Genomic DNA, 24,975 nt, shown 5'->3' on the forward strand with positions numbered 1-24,975 from the left:
CCAGTTCCAAAACTCTGTGTTCTATAGCATATATCCTCTAAGCCCAGGAAAGCTTTTCTAGTGTCTTTTCCCCCATCTGAGGTAAAAGCTTTTAAGATCCTCTGGGAAAGACTGTTTCTTGTGAATTTCCCATCTTTGAGAAGAACTATATGCTAGATGGTATCCCTAATGGAATTTACCTTCTGGATTCTTTCTGAAAGATTTTTTTTTTTTTTTTTAATTAAATGAAGCTACTTTTGGGCGCCTGGGTGGCTCAGTTGGTTAAGCAACTGCCTTTGGCTCAGGTCGTGATCCTGGAGTCACTGGATTGAGTCCCGCATCGGGCTCCCTGCTCAGCAGGGAGTCTGCTTCTCCCTCTGACCCTCCCCCCTCTCATGTGCTCTCTCTCTCATTCTCTCTCTCTCAAATAAATAAATAAAATCTTTAAAAAAAAAATGAAGCTACTTTTAACTAAATTAGCTCAGGATAACAAATTTTAGGTCAGACAACAACCTTCACTTCTGTTTTGGTTTGGATTTTTTTGGAGTTCCTTAGAGTTCCTGGTAGACCTGATGCAGACAGAGGTGAGGTTTGTGCCTAGTCTCCTAGTTTGAAGGACCAAGAGACTCTACTTCTGCTATGTCCCTTGTCCAAAATTCCCTCTTTCACATCCATTCCTTGTGACTATATAAGAAGTCCTTGACCAAAACAAGACCTTTCAATTCTTAAATTAGAAAATACCTCAATAGCATGTTGTTTGTTCTTTAAAATGCAGTACTAAATATATAGGTAATAAACTGTGGACAAGCATTAGCACTTCCAGGCTGTATGTAATACCAGATAGGTTTTTACTTCCTTCCCAAGAGTTATTCTGTATGTGAGTAGAAGGACAGAACTTGGTTATGGTGGGTGGTTAGATAGGGGAGCCCATCAGCTTTATAACTTTTGGAGTGCAAATTAGTGCTTCATTCTTAATTTTTCCAGTTTGCTGCAGAGGACAAGTAGTGATTTTGAAAACAGTACTTATTGTACCTTTTAAATTATGTCTCAGCACAGTATCTATCAAGGGTTTTCTGATCACTAAACTGTTAAATTCTCAAATGCCAAGGGCCCATTCTATGTTCTGAGGGAATCTAACAGGTAAATCTTCCTAATAGAGAAATACAGATGAGTTTTTAAGCTGCCCCTTTATTGTGCCCTAGAGCCTGAAGGGCTGACACTCACTGACTAGTTGGAATAAAAAGGGAGGGAAATGAGGGAGGAAAAGCAAAGTTCAAAGTAAGACAGGGTTCTTCAGGGAGGATCTCTGAATAAAAGGAAGTGGTGGAGAAATTTCCAAGTTTAGAATGTGTGTGTGTGTGTGTGTATATAAAGGTCAAGTTGAGGGGAAAGAAAGTAAGGAGAAAAAAAGTTCAGGAAAACTTAGAATTTACAATTTGGCGGAAGGCAGACCCTAGCCAAGATCCTCTTTCCTTCAGTCCTCATTTGCTGGCCCCAAACCTCACCAGCTCTGAGTACCATCCTCCAAACAGCCTTGGGATGGGCGAAGAGGACTTTCAGTGGGTCCTGGCAGATGCCCGGGGAGAGAGTGCAAGACAGTCTCTGCAGGTGGGGCGGGTGGTAGTGTCTGTTTTTCCCTTTTCTATATTAGAACAGCCTTCCTGCTCAACACCAAGCTTTCATTTCCTCCTTTCTCGTTAAAAAAAATAAAAAAGTCAAACCTAGAGGCAGTTGTACCATAGCTTCAGCTGCATGTAAATGAACTGATGGCTTTGGGAACGCATCCAACATGCAGCCTAGAAAAGGAAGCTGCACTGCCCCCAGACATCGCTTCACGCAGAGATAGCCTCATGTTCCCGCTCACTATTTGGGTTGCTTCTCTAATTTTTGAAAACTTTGCTCCCCATTTATTCCCTTTCTTGAACAAAGCTGTATTCTTTAAGCCAGTTGAAGCGTTTCCTTCCATTTTGCACAGTCTCCTAAATACCCCTTGAGGGAGGCTTCATTATTTACCCCCACCCTTGTGCCCTCCCCCCTTGTAGCACCCACTTTGCACTTTTACTGAACAAGGCTGCAGACATCCTCACCCCATGGGGAGGTGGCCGCCTGGACAGCAGTCCACCAAGCAGAACACACTTGCTGACAGCGGCATCTTCCAGTTCAAACATTCCTGCTTCATCCCCTTGCCACCTGTTCCGAGCAGATGGGAGGCTGCCACGGCAGAGGCTGGTGCTAAAATGTGTCTCACGCACTTTGCGAACCAAATAGCTTGTATGTGCAGGAGCAGTGTTTTTATTGTTGAGGTACAGTAACAAAACAGGCTGTTTCCTACGATTGTTTTCATTCATAAATTTCTTCCAGTCAGCCTAGGTAGTTGGGATAGATGATTGGGAACAGGTGTATCTCAAGCTCTGCTCTACAGTGAGCATGTGGGAACTGTGGGATGTGGGAGGGTGGCAGGAGGTGACTGGAGCTCATCTAATTCCCTGTGGTCCAACCTGGGCTTTGAGCCCATGTCTTTATAATCACCCAGCCTCATGGGTTGTTGCCCACTTTTCTTTTAAGAAATGGTTTGGTCTCGTGCGACCTTATTGGAGAACTTAACAGGGGCCCATTAGAACATCAAGAAATACAGAAATAATAGTGATGGGTATTTATACCGAGACCATATGGTACTTTGCAGAGGGTGGTCCATTCTCAAGTGGGTAGAACAGTGCAAATTCTCTTTTTCTTTTATATGTCTTAAAACTTCTCCCACAGTATTCACTATCATGTTCTAAACATCAAGGTCCCTCAGGTATTTAACCAAAAAGCCTTTCAGATTTTGGAAAAGCCAGAAAATGTCTATATCCTTAAATTACTTCCCTCTATCTCTGCTCTAGGTGGACACTCTGGAGGTGATACGACATCCAGAAGAAACCACCAACATGAAGAGGCAGACCATGGCTTCTTATTTCCGGGTACAGAGTCTTTTTGATCTATATTCTGCCTCTTTCCAAAAAGGACTCCCAACCTTTCCCATGAGAGGCCCAGATATGATGGAATCACTGAAATAAGAGCAAAGCACAAGAGTCAGTTAAGAAAGGTGGGAGTGTGGGGAGAGAAAAATTATAGTGGTGAACCTACCTCTAAGTATAATGTTCTCTGATTTCAGAAAGATCAGATGAAATTCCATGCATCTACAGAGGGGGCCCTCTTAGCATTTGAACTGCTCCTTGACCTTAAAGCTACTGGAACCAGCCGCTTTTCCAGCATTTTTACTGAGAAATAAAATAGTTAATAAAATTCCAGAAGGTGGCTTATCAAGTTCAGATTCCAAGGGAATCTTAGTTTTAACTTTATTTTCCTAGATCAAATTGACCCATTGCCAGACCCAATTATTTCCCATTTCTGCTGCCCCAGTTCTTGATATTTCATCTAGTAAAATGACTCCTTTGAGCAAAAACGTTGTACCTGGAAGGGCTCTGTTAAATGCACATTATATAGGAAAGATAAGATGCAGACACCTTTTACCTATTTGCACAAATTTGTTTATCTTCAAATTATAAAGCACTAGGGTTGGAAGCCCCTTAGAGATCATGTACCCCTGGGAGCTAAGGTCTAGGCAGCTTTGTGGTGGAGATGCTAAAAGGCCGAAGATGGAATTACTGATCTCAGGTTGTAGGTGGAGTTGCAATAGGAAGGGCTCAGCAGGGATGGGAGGTCAAGTGGTCATGAGCTAGAGTTGCTGAGGCAGGCTGAAGGACAGGACCTTGGAGCCAGCACCATGGGTGGAAGGCTCCATGGAAAGCTAGCAGGTTCAAGAAGGATCCAAAGCCAAGAAATCTGACCTAGTCAGCTGTACTTCAGAAGTAGACTAAAATTGGGCTCAGAGGGTGTGAACTGGGCCCAGAGGCCTTTGAGTCCAGCACTCCATCCTTGTGGTGATTCTTGCTACAACTTCTCTAACAGGTGAATATTCAACTCCTGCTTCATCACTCTCATGGTTGGACATTTCTAATTGCCATTTATTTCTTATCTTGAGAACTACCCTGGTCCTGTCTCCTTTAGTGGCTGTATCCTCCTAGTGTCGTAGGGTGTGTGTGTGTGTGTGTGTGTGTGTGTGTGTGTGTGTGTGTCCCCATCCCGTGGGATTTGGAGGCTCTGAACAACCCTGTGAGATCATCTTCAGGATCCTAGAGTCCCTCTCTCAGAAGAAGCCATCTTTGCCTTATGATTTTTCAGAAATATACCCATGACAGTCAGTTTGGTGTTCCCCAAATGTTAATTCTGGGAAACAGAATATAGCAGCAAGCTAGGTAATACCATTTTCAATCACTAGGAGGTGTGATTATGAAATAATGGGACTGATTTCCTGTGTGGCTTGTAATTGCCCCTGAAGGTGTGTCCACAGAGAAGTCCCAAAGGTGGACACCCCTGAGGAGCAACTGAGGCTGTCTGCACACAAGCATTGCTCTGCTTTTCCCTGTGCCCTCTTTCGGGGAGAGCTCCCTGCCAGCCACTTGACGGATGTTAGTTGATCTTCATGATAGTCTCCTTTTCTCCAGTTTTCTTGTGTTCTCTGCCTTTTTCTCTCTGTTTCTTGTTTCTCTTCTGCTTCATTACCAGTGATATCGGTAGGATTTGCTTAGACTTTCTGATGGTTCTTAGGCTGAAGAAGCAACTGGCCCCTTTCCTAAAAGCTAGACCTTTTAAATTACAGGTACGGTTTATAGAGTACTGTGTTAGAATACCACACAAGCTGGTTCTGGCAATGGAGTTACAGGGTGATCCAAGCATGTTCTTCGACAGCTAAGTTTCTGCCTCATAGGGATATTGCTCGGCACTCGGTGATATTTATTTTTTAAAGATTCATCTATTTGATTTCTTTATTTTTTAAATATTTATTTGAGAGAGAGAGCATGAGCTGGGGGGAGGGACGGAAGAAGAGGGAGAGGGAGTATCTCAAGCAGACTCCCTGCTGAGTGAGCAGCCTGCTGTAGGGCTCAATCCTACCACGCTGAGATCATGACCTGAGCCGAAATCAAGAGTTGGATGTTTAACTGAATGAGCCACCTAAATGCCCCTCATCTGTTCATTTTGAGAGAGAGAGAGAGAGAGTGCAAGTAGGAGGGAGGGTCAGAAGAAGAGAATCTCAAGCAGACACCTGGCTGAGCAGGGAGCCTGACGCAGGGCTCAATCCCACAACCCTGACATCATGACCTGAGGGGAAATCAAGAGCCAAACGCTCAACCAGCTAAGCCACCCAGGTGCCCTGGCACTAGGTGATGTTTAAAAAGTGGTTTTTAATCCACAGGCAGCTATAAGTACTCATCAGAAGCTATATTATCACCCCCAATTGCTGGTTTCTTTTTTGGCCTTATAAAGGTCTGTGAGTTGTTTACGAGCCAACAAACTGCTCTAAAGGTCCCTGTGGGCCTATGTTGTAATTATCCCTTATGTTTGTGGTAACCTCATTTCATGTATATTTTTTTCCCCTGGTAGTATTCTCTGATGGATCTGCTCTCCAAAATGGTGGTCGGACAGCCCCACTTTGTGCGCTGCATTAAACCCAATGATGACCGAGAGGCCCTGAAGTTCTCCCGAGAGAGTGTGCTGGCCCAGCTCCGCTCCACAGGGATCCTGGAGACAGTCAGCATCCGCAGGCAGGGGTATTCCCACCGCATCCTCTTTGAAGAGTTTGTGAAAAGGTCAGGCCAGAATCTTGGGAAATACATTATGTTAAATATAGTTGTCCTGTGGCTCTCCCTGTGCCCTGGGACTGCTCCTCCTGCTTGTTTGCCTCCTAACATTTAATTGGCTAGTTACCAGCTACCATTTACTTGCTTAAATGTTGCATTTTTATTGTGCTCCAACTAAATTGCAGTGCTCTGAAGGACAGAGTAAGCACCCTTCTGATCACTTTTAAAAAATAAAAACGTCCATAGATATGTAAGTTACATATATCCTTAGATTTCAGAGCCTGCAGATACTTAATTGGTATGATCAAAGTGTTCCTCCATAAGTGGGTCAAGATTCCAGTGGATGTGAATACACCCAGGTACCCAAATCCTCTCTCAGGCTAAAACAATGGCATGATGTAATAGGATAGCTAACATTTACATAGCACCTAGAATGTCCTAGATGTATAATCTCATTTGATCCACAGAACAACCCTGTAAGGTAGGCTGAATTATTATTCCCATTTTACAGATGAAGAAATTGAGGCACAGAAAGAAACATAAGTGACTTTCCCAAGGTCCCATGCTAATAAGTGGTAGAGCAGAAATTTGAACCCACGCGGTCTTCAGCATCCACACTTTTAATTTCCTCTGTCCGTGGAATTCAATGTTTATTGAAATAAATTGTTTTAGAGCTTTTTAGACCCAGAAGTTGACTTTATCTAGGAGTGAAAACCTATTCTTTTCTTTTTTTTTTTAAAGATTTTATTTATTTATTCATGAGAGACAGAGAGAGAGAGAGAGGCAGAGGGAGAAGCAGGCTCCCAAGGAGAAGGGAGCCCGATGCGGGACTCAATCCCAGGACCCTGGGATCATGACCTGAGCCGAAGGCAGACGCTTAACCATCTGAGCCACCCAGGCGCCCAAACCTATTCTTTTCTATACAATGGCCAGAGGGATGCATTGTGTATCATGTGATTACGGGTAGAATTTTTACAAAACTTTGTAAAATGTGAGGAAATAACAAATAGTTATTTTATTTGTTAACAATAACAAAAAGCCACCTGTGAGATACACTGCTATCTGAGGACATCCAGAGAAGAAAATTAAAACCTATTATAAAATCTGCACCCCATCAGCCATCTTTAGTTTCTTTTTACCTCCTTTCTGAAACTTATGCTCAAGGTCATTTTTCCAACTTTTTCTCCAGGAAGAATGGATTCCAATATGGTATCCTGCTTCATCGAGTCTTCCAATGCCATTACATTCTATGGAGAAGAAAGGGCAAAGAAATTTCCTTACAGTGAGAGTTTTTAAATTAAAAAATAACTAAATGGCTTTAAAAAAGAAGTGTCTTTGAGCTCCTTTTTCCCCTTAAATTTGGAGGTGGAACAAGAAAAACTATTTTAGCACATGAATGCGACTCGTCAAGTATTTTTAGCCACTAAGTGTGGAATACATAAAAATATTTAAGAAAACAGGTCAAATGCTAAACAGATTGACACTTCTTTGTTTGTAATCAGAAAGCCATTAGGCAAATATGAACAAGAATTTCAAAATGTCAGTAAATCCAAAGGTATCAAAGATTTCTGAGCCAGCAAGTTAATTGGTATTTTGATCCTTTTGAGCAATTTAACAACAAAATAGATGAGTTAGCAGTTTTCTTCCTTGATGTTATTCAACAAATAGGTGCGCCTCTTATCTTCCTGTTTGGGAGTGCTGTTTTGTAAACTCTTAGCGGAAATATGCAGACAGAACAATCAAAGGCAGGAAACAGAGTCATTCATGGTTTATCGGGTAGAGGTAAATAAAAGATAAAAACTTGTTTTATGTTACTCTTTACCTTTTTGTATTTTCTGGCATTTGGGACTGAATCCTGAAAGACAGCGTTTGGGGGATTATGTTATCGGGTTCCAGAATGGGGAAATATTTCCCCAAGTCACCCAAATCTGCCACTTGGCCAAACCTAAAATACCTCCTCACCCCATCATCTTTGAATTTTTTGGCAAAATGACTTGGAAGTGCCCTTCCTATTTTCCATTCATGAAGCCTTGGGGGAGAGAGGCTGTTCCTAACACCTTCTCATCCATGGGGCCATGTGGGTTGGAAGTATTTATCTATTCTCACATAGGCATGGAAGAAGTCACCTGGCAGTGACTTCAGCTGAAGCCTCCTGAAGTCATACTGTTGAGGGACATCACAGAAAACAATTGAATATTCATGGGCTTCATGGTCACTGGGCTCTGAAGCATGGTGGGCAGAAAGTCGCTACTGGGGCAAACACCGGACAGCACGTGTTGGGATGTGTTCTGGCAAATGTCTGTAAAATAGGACTGCACGTTCAGTTCAAAGCCTTATCATTTGTTTATTAAACTATTGCAGTAAACAGTGCTATTCAGTAATGAGATCAGGGTTCTAATCTACTTTAGGATATAGTATTTGGCAAGTTACTTGACATTTCCTTATCTGCATGAGAAGGCAGGATTACACAGAACCCACATCCTGAAGATTTTCAGGGATTGCATGCAGATTCGTTGGCCTTATTTGGCTTCTGAGTCTTCCAGAAAGGCCCACTTCCCACAGTCAAGCTCACAGGAGGGAGAACTATATCTCCCAGGACGCATTTCATAACAGTTGTTAAATCAATATCTGTTAAACAGAATAACATTTACTCCCCTGACTCAGGACATCAGTTTTGTACCCCATGATGAAGGGAATTTCCACCTTAGAAAGATTACTTGTCTTTCATGTGGGATTTTGTATACTGTAGTCCCAGGACTATTTGAGATCTCCCTACTGTACATAACACCTTAAATTTTCTTTAAGATCTTCCCTTTCAGTAGTTTACTATTTCTCATTATTCTCTTCCTGTGTTTTCCCTTTGTAATTAAAATGAAATCACTGAAGTATTGTAAACTTGTTGAATTCCCTGGCAGTGACAGAAAAAATGTACAATTAATACACAGAAGAGTTTGAGTCTAAATGTGTGATTTAATGGAATAGATACTAGTTTTTCATAATCATTGAGGGTGGGGGTGATCCTCTCAGCAGCTGCAGAAACAAACACACATTATTTCCAACAAACCATGCTGTTATGCAAAGTATATTTTATTTGGAGCTTCTTTCAGAACTAAGCACACAATTATTTTATTTGACTTTTGGGAACACCCAGTATGACCACCTTTCCTATTAGACTTGACTCAATTAATTTTAGCTATTTCTGAAAATTAACACATGTACATGACAAAAATTTACCAACTTTGAGGCTTTTATTTATTTATTTTTTAGGATTTTATTATTTGAAAGAGGGCACATCCACGTGTGCAAGAGAGAGGGAGCAAGCACAGAGGGAGAGGGAGAAGTAGACTCAGAGAGCCTGATACGGGGCTTGATCCCAGGACCTGGGATCATGACCTGAGCTGAAGGCAGACGCTTAACCGACTGAGCCACACAGGTGCCCAACTTTGAGGCTTTTAAATGGAAGTCCAGATATAGATTCTAAAAATAAGTCCTTGAAATGTCTGTGGCAAAGAGCGCGTACAACATCCCAAGGAGTTGGGGAATGAGTGATCTTTAAAAGGAACCACACTTATTAGGACTTTTGTATTGGTTCTGGTGTGACCTTTTTGTTAATGAGTTACCTGATTTTATACCACCTTCCAAGGAGTAGCAGAATCTCTAGCAGCTATAGAGAAGCCTTGTGAATGCCAAGGATTATGGACACAATTGTTGCTTCTGAACATTTGTGAAGAATCACAGTGCCCTGGTGAGAACTGTCTCATAAAAAGTCATTTATATACCTCTGCCTTTATGAATGTCTCCATATGTCTGCTATGTCTCCATATGCCTGGCACAGAGTAGGTACTCAAAAAATGTGGAACAAATAATTCTAAACCCAATGATGCGGAAGGCAAGAATGTGCCTCCTCTGTGTTCTCAGCACCTTGTATGGAACTTGCCATGTAGCTAGGTTCTCATTACACGTTTTCTCTTGATAACAGGGAGGATATATTCATGGCCAGGAGCTAAGAAGCCCTGTAGGTGAGTGGCTAATGAGACATGTATATCTACCTCTTGGTTTCATCCAGGGACCACTCTGGAAAAACCCTGAAGGAGTACAAAATTAAGGCTCAAAGTCCCCAAATATGAAAGACTTGAAAATCAAGGTCAACTTAAAAAATGTCTGGATGTCTAGACTCACTCTAGACCCTCCCCTGGCAAGAATATCTGGGTCTCAAAGGATTGCTCTAAAATCCAAGAAAGTCAATTCGTCAACTCTGGAGATGCCCTCAGTGAGGAGTTTTGTGTGTCTTTCCCCTTAGAGTATAAATAAATAAAAATGGTAAAGAAAAAAAAATGATAAGAATAAAGTACCTTTGTTGAGGGGTTGAATTACAAGAGAACATATGACACAGAACATCCTAAACATTTATTCTTTCCTTTTGATTACTCCCTGCTGTACTTTTCAGAATACTAATGATAATCTCTCAACTGAATTTTTGCCTAGCCTCCAAACGTGTCTTTCCAACTCCAGTTACTCTAGTTTACTAGACATTCCTTACACTGCCACTAGTTATGTTTCCAAAAATATAATCATGTCTTTCTTGTGAATAAAATTCTGTGCCCACTCCTCATTGCTTACAGGATAACGTCCAAAGCCTTTAGCTCGGTAGGTAAGGCTTTCTGTAACAAGCACCAGCCAGCCATTCTCATTTTTTCCCCACCATTCTCTCTCCCATACCTTAGGCTGTTGTCAGTCTGACCTTGGACCCTCCAGGCCCATGCACAAGGTTGGCCTTCACACCTCCTCTTTTCTCCGGTGGAAAGTCTCTACTTGGCCCCTCCCCCCACCTCCCAATCTCTAGCCCAGTAGCCTTCCCTCTGAAGCCTGCCCGAGCTCCGCAGAGTTGCCTGGTAGTGGCTCCATCCTCTGTCCCATATCTCCTAGAACATATGCTTTTATTTTTAACCAAACATGTCCGTCTATCCCATTAGACTGTAAACTTCTGTGGGGATGGGGTGGACCTCGCTCATTTTTTTACTTCTAGCATCTTGCCTGGTATCTTGCATGTTCCATGATGTATGTTTAGTGTTTCCCAAATGAGGTAATGTGTATCAGTCAGGAATGCATTTGACTGTGAATAACGAACATATTTAGTGCTTGAACCAGGGTTTCTCGATCTCAGCACTGCTGACATTTTGAACCGGATAAGTCTTTGTTGGGGAAGACTGTATCTGTGCCTAGTAGAATGTATAATGTATAATAGCATCCCTGGCTCCTACCTATTAAGATGCCAGTAACCTCCTGACCACCCCCAAGTCGTGACAATAAAAAAATGTCTCCAGATATTGCCAAATGTCCCCTGGCGACCAAATATCCCAAATTGAAAACGAGTGGCAAATAGGTTTGTTTGTTTCTCAAAAAAGAAATTAAGAGGTAAGCTACTTTTAATATTAGTTCAGGGGCACCTGGGTGGCTCAGTTGGTTAAGCGACTGCCTCCGGCTCAGGTCATGATCCTGGAGTCCCGGGATGGAGTCCCACATCGGGCTCCCTGCTCGGCGGGGAGTCTGCTTCTCCCTCTGACCCTCTTCCCTCTCATGCTCTCTAGCTCCCATTCTCTCTCCCTCAAATAAATAAATAAAATCTTTAAAAATATATATATATATTAGTTCAGGTATGTCACCAGGGACCTGAATATGCCTTCTGACCTCCTTTCATTCCTTTTTACCATCTTTACTATGTGGGTTGGCTTATAGTTTCATGGTCACAAGGGGGCTGCTGCCTCTCCAGACATCATGTCTTTATTCAAAGAAAGAAAGGGGCAAGATGAATGACTAAGCCAACCATATTTGTTCCACCCTTTATTAGAAAGGAAAACATTTTCCCAGAAGTCATTTCACATCTCATTGGCCTGAACAGAGTCATGTAATCATTCCTAGCTACAGAGAGGGGCTTAAAAAGTAGGGCACAGGCCTGGGACTGGGAATAATTTCACCCAAAGGATAGAAACTACTATTCTTTTAGGCAGGAAGAAGTGGGAATGGAAATGAGAGAGATGTTAATTATGCTTATCACAGAAAAGAAACCTCATGTTTATTAATTTAATGAAGGAGTAACTGAATAACTAAGAGGCTGAGTGAATTTGAATAAATACTTCCAGTTCCCCACAACCCACTCATTTCTTATTCCTTGCTACCCAGCTTCTTCCTCAAGATGGTAGTTGAAGAACTAGCAACAAGTACAGAAGTGCCTGAGTAAAAACAGGCAAGATACTGAAAGCCCTTTAATTCCATTGCTATGAAAGGTGCGTTTGCAATTTTAAGCCTGCAACAAATTCTTTTAGCTCTTGCAAAATGAACTGAATATCATCAGTTATCACTGTGAAAACTTCACCGGAGGACAGGGTCCTTGACTTTCCCTTACAGAGAGCCAAGGTTAGCACTGGCTCATAGGATGAATTGAGAGAAAAATCAACTCACAAAAGAATCCAGACATCTCAAGAAAGGCTGAAATCCAAGTTTCAATTTTCAAAGAATAAAGCTTCTACTTTTTTCTCTGAGTATTAAGCAGTGAATATGAAAGCACAAATCCTCCAAGAGCTAGGATGGTGATATCATGCCTTGTCTCTCACAGGACATTCCTGAATTTCTTTTGTTTTTACCTATAACTACATAGGTGAGAGCCTGACATAAAATAGATCTTAGTGTGCCATTCAGATAAACTAGTAGATTTGCAGCAAAGTGGACAGAATCTTCGATTCCCTGCAAATTGATTTGCATGGTAGTGGGGGACACAGTATGTGAATATGCAAGGAAGATAATGGGCAGCTTCAATGTTGTGAGTAAACATTGCAGACTCCTGTGAACAGTCTCTGCATTTATCCTCTAAGGGCAGCAATGAAGTGGTGGCATTCTCTGGAGGGGTCTCTAACAACTGCTGTCCTTGTATACTGTCATTACTGCCCATTGTTCTGTGTTTAATTGAGAGAATGGGTCAGCCACTCCTCCCCACCTGTATGTGTTCGTGCCTTTTCTGTAGGTGAGACCTTGGATGACTTCTCTCTCTTCACTCTTATATTTACCGTTTTTATAATCTTGGTTAGTGTACTAAATGAACAAACAAACTTTAAAAGTGCCTTTTATAATATCATTGAAAGACTCCAACAAGTAGCCTAGTCCAGCTTTGCATTTCAGAGATGAGGAGGCTGAGGCCAGAGAGATGAAGCAGCTTCTCTAAGGTCCCACCTCTAGGAGGTTGGCAGTATCAGTCTCTCAGAGAGGCAGTGACCACCTCTCTCTATTCTTAGGGGGCAGAATGGGCTCATATTGGCCTTGCCTGGGCTGTGGGTTCTTCCCAACTTGTCTAAGGCTGTAGATGATTCAAATCCCAAAACCCATTCTTTTAAAGTCCTGCCTTTCTCATGGAGCCCACATTGCTGACAGCTATCTTTCACTATTCAAGTATTGGAAAAATCCTTTCTATAGTTGATAGCTCTGCAAATTCAGCCTGAAATTTGTAGTGGTGACTTGAGAAGTTGAGACGAGAGGTAATAACAATCACACTCTTCTCCAAAGGTGCTGAGTGGAGGCAGTAATAATAACAAGCTGTCTTTCCTGATTTTTTTAATGTCTGCACTGTGGGCAGACTCATGAGCTAATTCAGTTATAGGAAACAACCCAGGAGGACATAGAAACACAGTGGGCAGTGGCCAATGCTGTGGCAACAGTGCAGGAAGAAATAGCAAAGGAAACCAAGAAGAAAGATGTTACGGAGGTGTTAGACAATATCGATGCAGTTGAGAAGCCCACCACTCTGGACCTTTGGATCGGCTGCCTGGCTTACTCGGTGAAAATTAGTGGCTGAATTAAAACTCTATGTCCCTGATTGGAGGTTCCTTAAAACAATTTAGTGGGACTACGTTATGTTAGATAATGATAATGATGAAGCAGCAAAAACAAACAAGAATAAGGAAAATAACGAATTGAAAAGGAGAGAAGGTGGAAGAGGAGAAAGGAGAATGTGAGGAAACTTGGCACAGAGATGGCAAATGAGCACCACGTCTCTCTCTAGCCCCAGCTGCAGACCTGGCTCCTCAGCCAAGACACATGGCCTTCACAGCCCAGATGCGGCCCTGGAATTCCCCAACACGGTGCCCTAGGAAACCACTGCCCAGTCCATCAGCTGACCCACAGTTGACCTCATACCCATTCTAGCGTGTTCTGTTCAGTTTACAATAAATATCTGCCCACCCCTGAGCAACGTGGTTTAGAAATGACTCAGAGGAAAGATTGCTAGCCACTTTTTCATATACATTTGGGTTGGGGAAGAGAAAAAAACATTTTTGTCAAAGGGAAGGAAGACAGGAGAGAGGGGTATTTATTAACCACCTGCTGATGGCAGGCTTCATCCTCGTGCTTTCAAACATCATCTCACTTGGGGATGTCTGGGTGGCACAGTCAGTTAAGTGTCTGACTCTTGATTTCAGCTCAGGTCATGTTCTCAGAGTCCTGAGATCTAACCCCGCATCAGGATCCAAGCTCACAGGGAGTCTGCTTGGGATTCTCCCTCTCCTTCTGCCCTCCCCCGCCACATGCTCTCTCACTCGCTCACTCTCTAAAATAAATCCTGCTTATAAAAAAAAAGACATCATCCTTATTTAACACTGGTAATAGCCCCCCAAATACATGAAATTATTTCAGTTTTACAAATGAGGAAACTGGCTCAAAATCACACAGATAATGTGTTATAGAGTCAGGATATGAAATAAGAGTCTACCTTATTCCTGGGCGGCTGGGTGGCTCGGTTGGGTGTCTATCTTCAGCTGGGGTTGTGATCTTGGGGTTCTGGGATCGAGTCCTGCATCGGGCTCCCTTCTCAGCAAGGAGGCTGCTTCTCCCTCTGCCCCATCCCCCTGCTTGTGCTTGCACTTGCGCTCTCTGTCTCTGAAATAAAATCTTAAAAAGTCTACCTGATTCCAAAGTCCATCTTCAAAATATTTAAATGAAACAATTGAACACAACCCAAATATTCACTGTGAAATCAGTCTGTAGAATTCAATTGAAAAAAATTAATAATTTTACTAGCTATAAATAGATCAGTTTAAAGTTTAACTTTCTATTACAAATTTGTGAATAAACTCAGCCTCAATCTTGAGTTCCCACTTTTTTTTTCTTTAGAAGGCCTCCCATTTAATGCTTATGTGGAGGCGGCAGCAGCATCAGAAACATTTCTTAAGCACCTATTGTGTGTGCTGAGTGCTGTAGTAATATTGAATTAGAAGGAATTTACAATCTCAGGACTTCCACGACTTCTTATCCCAAAGCCCAAATTTAGGAGTCTTCCTAAGAATATAATGGATATAATGGCTTTTTTTTTTGTAGCAGATGGTGGCCAGCTGTTCTGTCTTTACTGAAGACCAAACACGGAGGGAAAAAATTAAAGGGGCTTATGGTAAATATAAGAAAGAACTTAAAAAACTAAAACTGGATTTTCATACACACTAAAGGGAAATGGGCAATTGGGGGTAATTATCAAATTATCCAAGCCAGAACAGCTCAGTTCCCTCCATTATCGACCTAAGAGAAAATTATTTATATGGGTTGAATTGTTCCGATAATTGCCCTGTATTTTGGATATCTGAGTAGACAGTCTGGGTGGTCACTAATGTTGATTGAGGGCTCCCTCAAGGAATATTTTTAAATAAGAAAAGGGTTGATACTTTTTGCTGCCTGATTGGGGATGTATCTACTTAGATGTAAGTAATGTAATCAAATTAGTAGATACATGATTCTTTGACCAGGATATAGGCACATTGTAATTAAAATTTAAAAAATTTGTACTTAATATTTGAAATTAACTTTTAACTGCAAAAATAATGTGTGAATACCTTTTCCTGTAAAATTTTTAAATATTACATATAAGTCTAATGTCTTTCTTTCTGCATCCCAAATTCCATTTCCCAGTATCCTGCTTGCATCATGGCCCCTCCCTACGTAGTTACTGTTATTCTTGGTAGTGTTAGCCTTTCAGAATACACATATATGTGCATACACACACAGAGGGGGAAGAAAGAGAGAGATCAAGAAAGAGGAAAAAACCCTACATTTTTAGCTTAACTAGAATCACATATTTTACACCATTTGCCAACTTCCTTTTCTATTTAACAATATGTATTAGAGATAAATCTATGTTGTTCCATAGCTCCAGTGCATTCTTTTTTAACTCCCTCTTTAAAATTAAAATTTAAAATTTAACTCCCTCATGTAGCCATTTTTCTATTGGTGGATATTGACATTGTGTCCAGTTGTTTGCCAGCAATGCTCAATCTTACATATTAAACTTGTGTTGAGAATTTCTTTAGGATGGATTTTGCAATTAATTGACCTTTTAGGGGAAAGTGATGTATTCCAGAAAGTCATTTGGTCGAAACAAAGAGAAAAGACCATGAAGAGACATAGGAGCCAGTTTCTTTCCTCAGATGGGTTGTGTCATTGTAGGCAAGTCGCTTCACTTCCCTGGGATTCTGTTTGTCTAATAAGTCAGTGGTTCTTCAACTTTCTCATGTGTAAGAATCTCCTGAGGCCTTGTTAAGACAGAGATTGCTGAGCCTTACCTGCAGAGTTTTTGATTAGTAGGGGGCATGTGTGCAGGTTTTCAGGTGATTCTGATACTACTGATCAGGAGACTACTCAGAGAACCATTGTTCAGGTATGTTGAGAATATCCTGTGAAAGAGATCATAGTTGAAATTCTAAGAGCCCCAAACAGAATGCCTAGGGAAATTTTAAGTCTTCCAATTTATCCAGATACAATGATAATAACCTGAGACTTGCTACAGTAACAGTATAGTGTTGATGATACACATCAGTTTTAAAATCACAGAAGCAATTCTTTAGGCCAAGAGACAAGTCAACGTAGCATCTTTATTGGAAGTAGACTTAAAGGACCATCTAGTTCAAGTACCTAGCTAAAACTAGAATTCCTTTGGCAATATTCTTGACCTTGTCCATCCACATCCCCACTTCCCATTGAACAGTTCCAGGGTCTAGGAATTCACTCTCTGACTCTGGAGGCAACCTATTTTGTGTTTTTAAATGTCTGATAACAGCCTTGTCCTTCCTAACCTTGACCAAAATCATCATCTCTGCATCCAACCCAGTTCTACACTCTGGGCTTTAGAGAACAAATCAGCTCCTATCTATTTGGTAACAGTCAGTTATCATGTTCCCCTAAGTCAGCAGTTCTCAAACCCTGTGGTGCGTCAAAATCACGATAGGAGCTTATTAAAATATAGATTCCTGGACCCCAACTGTAGAGCTTCTGATTTCCTGTCTGGAGTATGATCTGGGAATCCACATCTTTTATGAAATCTCCAAGTAGATCTGATATAGGTGGTCTGACATAGTTGAAGAGACAAATGGGGTTCAGGACACGCTTCCACAAAATATGACACCTTGGCCTATTGAATATTTCAAGCTGAAGGGATTTGAGAAATGACATGAGCAGGAAGGATTTTCTGTCCTTTCTCTGAAGCAGGTCATATAACCCTCATGTGAGAGGTGCCCTCCCTTTACCAGGAAGAAAGAAACATCCTCGTTTCTGAAGACAATGGATACAGAGAGGGATCCACATGACCAGGTCTTGCTAAGTTCCCCCAGTTTACCACACTTTACTCCTATCTTTATCCTGTCACCTCTTTCTGTGACTCTCCACTCTTCATCACATCTAGCATTCAAACACTCCAGTTTAGCCATTTCTTCAGGTCTTCATTTCCTTATGAAGGCTCCTGTGTCATGTAAAATTTCTATTACATGACTGTGTAATTTTTTACACAGCTTTTTCCTGGTAATCTGGCTTTGGCAATCTAATTTTTAGACCCAGCCAGAGACTCAAGGGTCTAGGACAACTTCTTTCCTTTCTTGTAAGACCCAGTTAGGTCTTTTTGTCGAAGCTCAATGCCCCCAACGTCTTCCAACAGTTCTTCATATGACACAGCTTATGTTCCCTCACTGTCCTGGCTGCTAAAGGCTACCTGCCAAAATACACTACAAAATATACCCATTAACCCCCCTCCCCCATCCTGACTTCCTGTTCTTCATAGCACTTATCCCTACCCAATGATGCTCTTATGTACTTGTTTAATATTATCTCCCTGATTAGAATATAAGTTTCGTGAGGGCAGGGGAATTGTCCACCTTGCTTACTCATGACATTCCATTATTTCCATCAGTCCTTGGCACATTAGCTGATCCTAAATAAAGTTTTGTTTAATGAACAAATGAGTAGAATGGGAAGGAAAAGCCAATTTAATTTAGAGAGTGAAACTATACAGAATGAATGACTCATCCTAAAGGAAAGTATTTGCTTAAGGTTTTTAGAAAAAGAATAAAAATGTTTGTATAATCTTTAAAAAAAATCTCATTATTGACTCAAGGCTGTGGCAAATCTTTTAGTAGTACAGATATTTTGCAAGCCTTTGAATATAAAACTCAAACTGGAAGGATGAGTCAATGCAGGGCTCATTCATTATAGGTTGAGATTTCAAAAGCATCTTTAAAAGGTGCATATCCTTCCCAAACAATGTAAAAATGCAGAAACAGAATGACCAAGGTGAGAAGTGCAAATTTTAAATGTCAGGTGTTACAAAAATGTAAGCAGTCTTCAATGCGTATATAATTTTTATCTAACATAGATAACTCTTAGCTCTTTCTCTCTCTCCTCTCCCCTTGTAGGACTATGGGTAATCGTTAGGAAAACATAGAGAAATTAAATTCATTGTATATATTGTCTATTGTCAGAGGACTTCAGTGAAAACAAAAGGAAAATTTCAACTTCACTAGTAATTAAGGAAACACACATTAAAACCACAATTAAATATCATTTGATACCTATTGGCAATAATCAGTAAATCGATTAATTCCTTGGATTGGCATGAATAGAGAGCAACAAGACTCAGGCTCTACTGGTGAGGTATATATCTGTGTGATCACTTTGGAAACATTTTGAGTTTTTTAGTAAACTCCGACATGAACGTATTGCACTAACCAATGTTTCCACTTCAGAGGTTTTTAAGTAGAAAAGTGGCAGTGTTTCTGAGCCACTAGACCTTTTAGGATTGTTCGGTAGCACTGGATCTACCTAAGTGTGATGACTTCCTGTCTCAACCTGCCTATGGGTTTGTGCTCCTTTGGGTCAAATGTCTACAGCCTAAGTTTTTGTATTTCTTTCTTCCTCTTGTTAAAAGATAATTTCCAGAAGGTAACATCATGACTCACATACAGATATAAAGATGAATGTATTTAAAGAATTTATTTTATTCATATGATATCAAGCAGATATTATCATTGGTTCAAAGGATAAGTTAAAACAGCACAAGCTTAAATGAAGTAAAAGAATGTTGAGGTGAATTGCAAACGGAGACAAAACTGGGTTTTCCACAGTGGAAAGTAAAATCATCACCATACTAGATAGAGTTTACGTATCTATCAATTACCTATAATTTACAAAGAGTTGCCAACTAGCTCACAGAAGATCAACAGGGCTAGAATCTGATAACCCAGAAGAGTGTGCTAAAGATGGTATACATAGTTTTCCACTGAAGTACCAATGCCTTACTGATAACACTAGTCCAAATAGAATATATTTGGATCCCCCACACATGTATCAAGGAGCACTTGACAGCTGGTATTCAGATGTAGGAAATCACTTCTCCTAAGTCAAAAGCCCAGTATTCCAGATTGCTATAGACACAAGTTCCAATGAGCTGAAAAGTGCTAGAGTATCAAAAGTCCCTGTTAGAAAGTCAAAGAAACTACCAGGTATACAGTAAGAGCTAAGGGTAGATGCAGGTTACGAATGTAAAGAAACCTAAATTTGGAGTTAAAAGACATGGGCAAGCCTCAGGCCTCCACTTACTAATCTGTGACCTTGAGCCAGTTCCTTCTGTCTGGCTTTCTCTTTTCTACAAAACAAGGATTTTTATTGATGACTCTAAGTTCCCTTCAGGATCTAAATGTTTATTAGAGGAGCAAGCCAGTCCCTTCCACAGATGGCCCTGTGGGAGTGCCTAGGCATGGGGAGTTTTGACACAGGGTAGGGCACATCTGTTTGTGAACATGAGGAAGAACAGCTAGATTTGGGTGGTCCTAGATCCTTAGTATGCAGTGCCGAAGCCCCAGCATCTGTGAGAAACTTGGAAAGTTCAGTGACAAAGGGAGAAGAAATGTTAGGAAGAAAGTTACTAAAGAACAACCTGCACCATTATAGGAAATGTGTCACCAAGGTTGGCTCTGTCTCTACTCAGTGTGGGAACCAGTACTGTATTAGTCAGGGTTCTCCAGAGAAATAGAATCAATAGGGTGTGTGTGTGTGTGTGTGTGTGTGTGTGTGTGTGTGTGTACACTGAAAGAAAGGGACTTATATTAAGGAATTGGCTCATGCAGTTGTGGGGGCTGGCAAGTCCAGACTCTGCAGGGCAGGCTGGTAGGCTAGAAATTCCAGTAGGAATTGATGTTGTGATCTTGTGTCCAAAGGCAGTCTGGAGGTAGTATCCTTTCCTTCTCAGGGGAGCACAGTCATTCTTCGTAAGGCTTTCAACTGATTGGATGAGGCCCACCCACATTATGGAGGTAGTCCGCTTTACTCAAATATTAACAATATTTTTCTGACTTACAAACATAGCATCTTTGTCCATTTACTTAGGTTGTCTTTAATTTTTCTTAGCCAATATTTTGTAGTTTTCAGTGCACAGGTCTTGCACATTTTTTCTCAGATTTATCCCTATTATTTCACATTTGTAATACATTATAAATGTTTTTAAAATTTCAATTTCTAATTGTATATAGAAATACAATAATTTCTGTATACTGATTTTTATCTTACAACTTTGCTAAACTCACTTATTAGTTCTGATACAGGTTTTTTTGTAGATACCATTGGATTTTTTACATAGACAATTGTGTCATCTTCAAATTAAGATAGTTCTATTCATTTTTAATACAGATGCCTTTTCTTTCTCTCTCTGATCCTCTTGCACTGGCTAGAATCTCTGGTATAATGTGGAAGTTGCAAGAGTGGACATCCTTGCCTTTTTCCTAATCTTTGGGGAATAAGTGTTCAGTCATTCACCATTAAATATGTTAGGTTTTTCATAGAGCTATTAATATGAGGTTGAGGAGGTTTTCTTGTATAAACCTTTTGACAAGTTTTTTTCTTTTAAAAATAGGATTAGATGTTTGATTTTGTCAAATGCTTTTCCTCATTTATTAAGATCATGCTTTTTTCCTTTAGCTTGTTAATATGACATAAAGTCCATTATTATCCCTTTAATATTTATAGAATGTATATAATATCACAAAATATGTGATATTATATAATTTGTATCTTCTTTCTTTTCTTTTGCCCCCCCCCCCCCCCGGATATATAGCCAGAAGTTTACCAGTTTTGACCTTCTCAAAGAACTGCTTTTAGTTTAATTCATTGTTTGCCTATTTTCTGCTTCATTGATTTTTCATTCTGATACTTATTGTGTCTTTTCTTCTTTGGGCTTAATTTGCTCTTTTTCTAATGAGCTGAGCTCATGTCTCTGAGAACATTCTTTTTTTCTATTATAGGTGTTGGTGGTATAATTTTCTAAGTACTACTTTAGCAGTATCCCATAAGTTGTTTTTTTTTTTTAAGGTTTTATTTATTTATTTGGAAGAGGATGAGAGAGAGAGAGCGAGCACATGACAGGGGGGAGGGTCAGAGGGAGAAGCAGACTCCCTGCTGAGCAGGGAGCCTGATGTGGGACTCAATCCTGGGACTCCAGGATCATGACCTGAGCCAAAGGCAGTCACTTAACCAACTGAGCCACCCAGGCGTCCCAGTATCCCATAAGTTTTAATAGATTGTTTTCACTTTCATTTGATCAAGAGTACTTCTTAATTTCTTTTTTAATTTCTTTTTGACCTATGGGGTATTTAGAAGTATGCTCATAAATATTTGGGGATTTTCCAGATATCTTCCTGTTGTTGATTTTTAATTTAATTCTGATCTGATCAGAGAACATACTTTGTGTGATTTGAACACTTAATTTATTAAGTCATGTTTTATGGCCCAGATATGTCCTATTATAGTAAATGTTTCTATTCGCAATTGGAAAGAATATATATTCTGTTTTTGTTGGCTGGAATGTTCTAGAAATTTCCAGTCGGTCAAGTTTGTTGTTTAAGACTTCTGTATCCTTGATGATTTTTTTGCCTACTTATTCTAGTAATTATTGGGGAGGGTATTGAACTTTCTGAGGATAATTGTGGATTTGTATATTTCTCCTTGCAAATCAGTTTTAGCTTCATGTTATTAGGTACAAAAATGCTTAGGATTCCTAAGTTCTTTTGATGGATTGACCCTTTTATCACTATGAAATAAATATCTTTATCCCTGGTAATATTTTTTGCTCTGAAATCTACTTTGATGTTAATATAGTCAGTTTATATAGTTATAATTTGTGTATATATATATATATATACATATATATATTTGTATTGTTGATATTAATATAGTCAGTTACTATAGTTTTAATATTTAAGTGTTAGTATGGCATATCTTTTTCTTTTACTTTGAACTTATTTGTGTCTTTATATTTGTGTATTTTTTGGAAGCAGCATATAGTTTACACTTTGCTTTTTTATTCAGTCTGATAATTTCCACCTTTAAATTGGGGTGTTTTGACCATTTATATTTAACATGATTTGTTTGGCTAGGTCCAGTCTATCATTTTGCTATTCATTTCCCAAACACATTTGTCTTATATGTTCTTTGTTTCCTTCTTCTTCTTCTAATTCTTTTTATTTTATTTTATTTTATTTTATTTTATTTTATTTTATTTTATTTTATTTTATTTTAAGTAGGCTCCACACCCAGTGTGGGGCTTGAACTTATGACCCCAAGATTAAATGTTGCACACTCCACCAACTGAGCCAGCCAGGCACCCCCTTCTTCTAACTCTTTTGGATTTTTGAGTGTTTTATATGATTTCATTTTGTCTTCTTTGTTGACCTATTAGCTGTAGCTCTTTTATTATTTTGGGGCTTGCTTTATGATTTACAACATACATTTTCAACTTATGCTAACCTACCTTCAAGTAGTATTATATCACTTCATAAATAGTATGAGAATCTTACAGTAGTTTACTTCCATTTCCTTCTTCCTGGCCTTTATTGTTATGTTTATGCTATTTATGTTACATTGTCACATGTTTCACTTATCTATATGTTATAAACATCATAATACATTGTTGTTAATTTTGTTTCAACAGTTAAGTATATTTTTAAAAGATTTAAATAATACAAAATTTCTTCAATATTTAACAACATAGTTATTTTCTGGTACTCTTCATTTTTTAATGTAGATCCATATTTCCATCTGGTGTTATTTTCCTTCTTCATAAAGGACTTCATTTAACATTTCTTACAGGGTGCCTGGGTGGCTCAGTTGGTTAAACGGCCGACCCTTGGTTTCAGCTCAGGTCATGATCTCGGGGTTGTGAGGTCAAGCCCTGCGTGGAGCCCTGTGTCAGGCTCCACACACAGCAAGGGGTCTGCTTGAGATTCTCTCTTTCTCCCTCTCCCCCTCCCCCTGCACGCGGACATTCTCTCTCTAAAGTAAAAATAAATAAAATCTTTTAAAAAAATTTCTTATAATGCAGATCATCTGGTGATGACTTTTCTCAGCTTTTGTATGTCTGAAAAAATTCTTTATTTTGCCTTTCTTTTTGAAAAATATTTTCCTGAGTATAGAATTCTTTCTCTTTTAATTCTTTAAAGATTTTGCTCCATTGTCTTCTCACTTGCATTGTTTCTGTTGAGGATTCTAATGTCATATTTATCTTTGTTCCTCTATATGTAACTCGTCTTTTTTCTTTGGTTGCTTTTAAGATTTTCTCTTTATGACTGTTCTTGAGCAATTTGATTATGAAGCCTTTGGTGTAGTTTCCTCCAAGTTTTTTTGTTTGTATGCTTGGACTTAGATCTGTTAATTTGTAGTTTTCATCAAATTTGGAAAAATTTTAACCATAATTTCTTCAAATATTTTTTCTGTGCCCTTCTTTTTTCCCCTCTTCAGGGACTCTAATTTCATGTATTGAGGCCACTTGAAGTTGTCCAACAGTTCACTAATGCTTGTTTTATGTTTTTTTAATTTATTGTTTTACATGGCAATCCAAATTTATTGAACTACTGATGCTCAGTTATACAGAATTGCACCACTTTAATTAAGGCTTTCAGTTTACACTTGGCTACCTCAAAGTAGTTGTAACATTAGGTTGGTTAATTTAAATACTGTGACTCACAGTATTTAAAACACACAATCTTTACACCCAAACGGTTAATGCATACAAAGCAACAAGGCATTGTTAAATAAAACAGCAGTAGTTACTACAACTTAATCACACATGATTAAAATTACTTGCCACATTCACATCCACAGTACTTTTCCACAAATTAACATTTCAACCAAAACATTACACCTGTGAAACAATCACTAACAGGCAGAAATACTAAACCTGTATATTTGGTATTGCAAATACACTTATGCATGAGCAAGCAAGGGATTCACAGTGTGAATCTACAGCTGCAGAAGCCTGAAAATGATTTACAAAAATTGTTAAATCATTAAAAAATTGTTTGAAAATATACACTTCTTGTTGCAGACCGCCACTGTACACACAACTATAAACATTGTTCCCTATGTAAACAAAAAAGGAAACATAATAGACGATTTGACAAGTCTGGACATTTCCTGCCCAACAGATATTAAAAGCAGTATCTTTAATTTAGACATATACTGAAAGGACTATCATATTTTAAAGACAAGATCACTGTCTCCACGGGTTTTTTTTTTTAATTAAAAAAACTTTATAGCTGTGTCAATCAAAGTGCTTATTTGTACAATACAATGATAATGACCTTGAATCTCTTTTAAAAAAATTACAATAAGCTACAAGTATCAAAGAAGCAAAGTTATCTGGAGTAGTCTATATAGGAGCTCTTTGGACTTTATTATGCTAAAACAGTGGTGCTTTTAGGATTTACATTATTGTACTCCCCAATACAAAGTATGGGGCATGTTAAAGTATACAGTACACCATTTTCATACATGTACAACATAGGTGGATGAAAAACGTCTCAGCAATAATACTGGATTGTAGCCTCTGGTTTTACCAGCTGCATACTCTAGGACTATTATATAAGTTAAAATCTCTCTTGTGATACTGGAAAGTGATTAAAATGCGCAAACTGATGTAGTAGCTTTCATCTGCCTCCTAAAGGGTCCCACCACAGAAAGTCCATTTAAGATG

The 24,975-nt window shown here is 39.5% G+C and overlaps 1 protein-coding gene across 1 annotated transcript in view; it reads left to right on the forward strand.

Annotated features, from left to right (window-relative positions):
• MYO3B (myosin IIIB) overlaps positions 1-24,975 on the forward strand; it is a 388,457-nt gene that overhangs the window by 225,477 nt on the left and 138,005 nt on the right. The window contains exons 23-24 of the mRNA XM_027591480.2: positions 2,862-2,939; positions 5,464-5,669. Coding sequence (XP_027447281.1) covers positions 2,862-2,939; positions 5,464-5,669 — 284 coding nt within the window. The remainder of the gene's footprint in view (positions 1-2,861; positions 2,940-5,463; positions 5,670-24,975) is intronic.

This window comes from Zalophus californianus, chromosome 3, assembly GCF_009762305.2.
Source record: "Zalophus californianus isolate mZalCal1 chromosome 3, mZalCal1.pri.v2, whole genome shotgun sequence".
NCBI lineage: Eukaryota > Metazoa > Chordata > Mammalia > Carnivora > Otariidae > Zalophus > Zalophus californianus.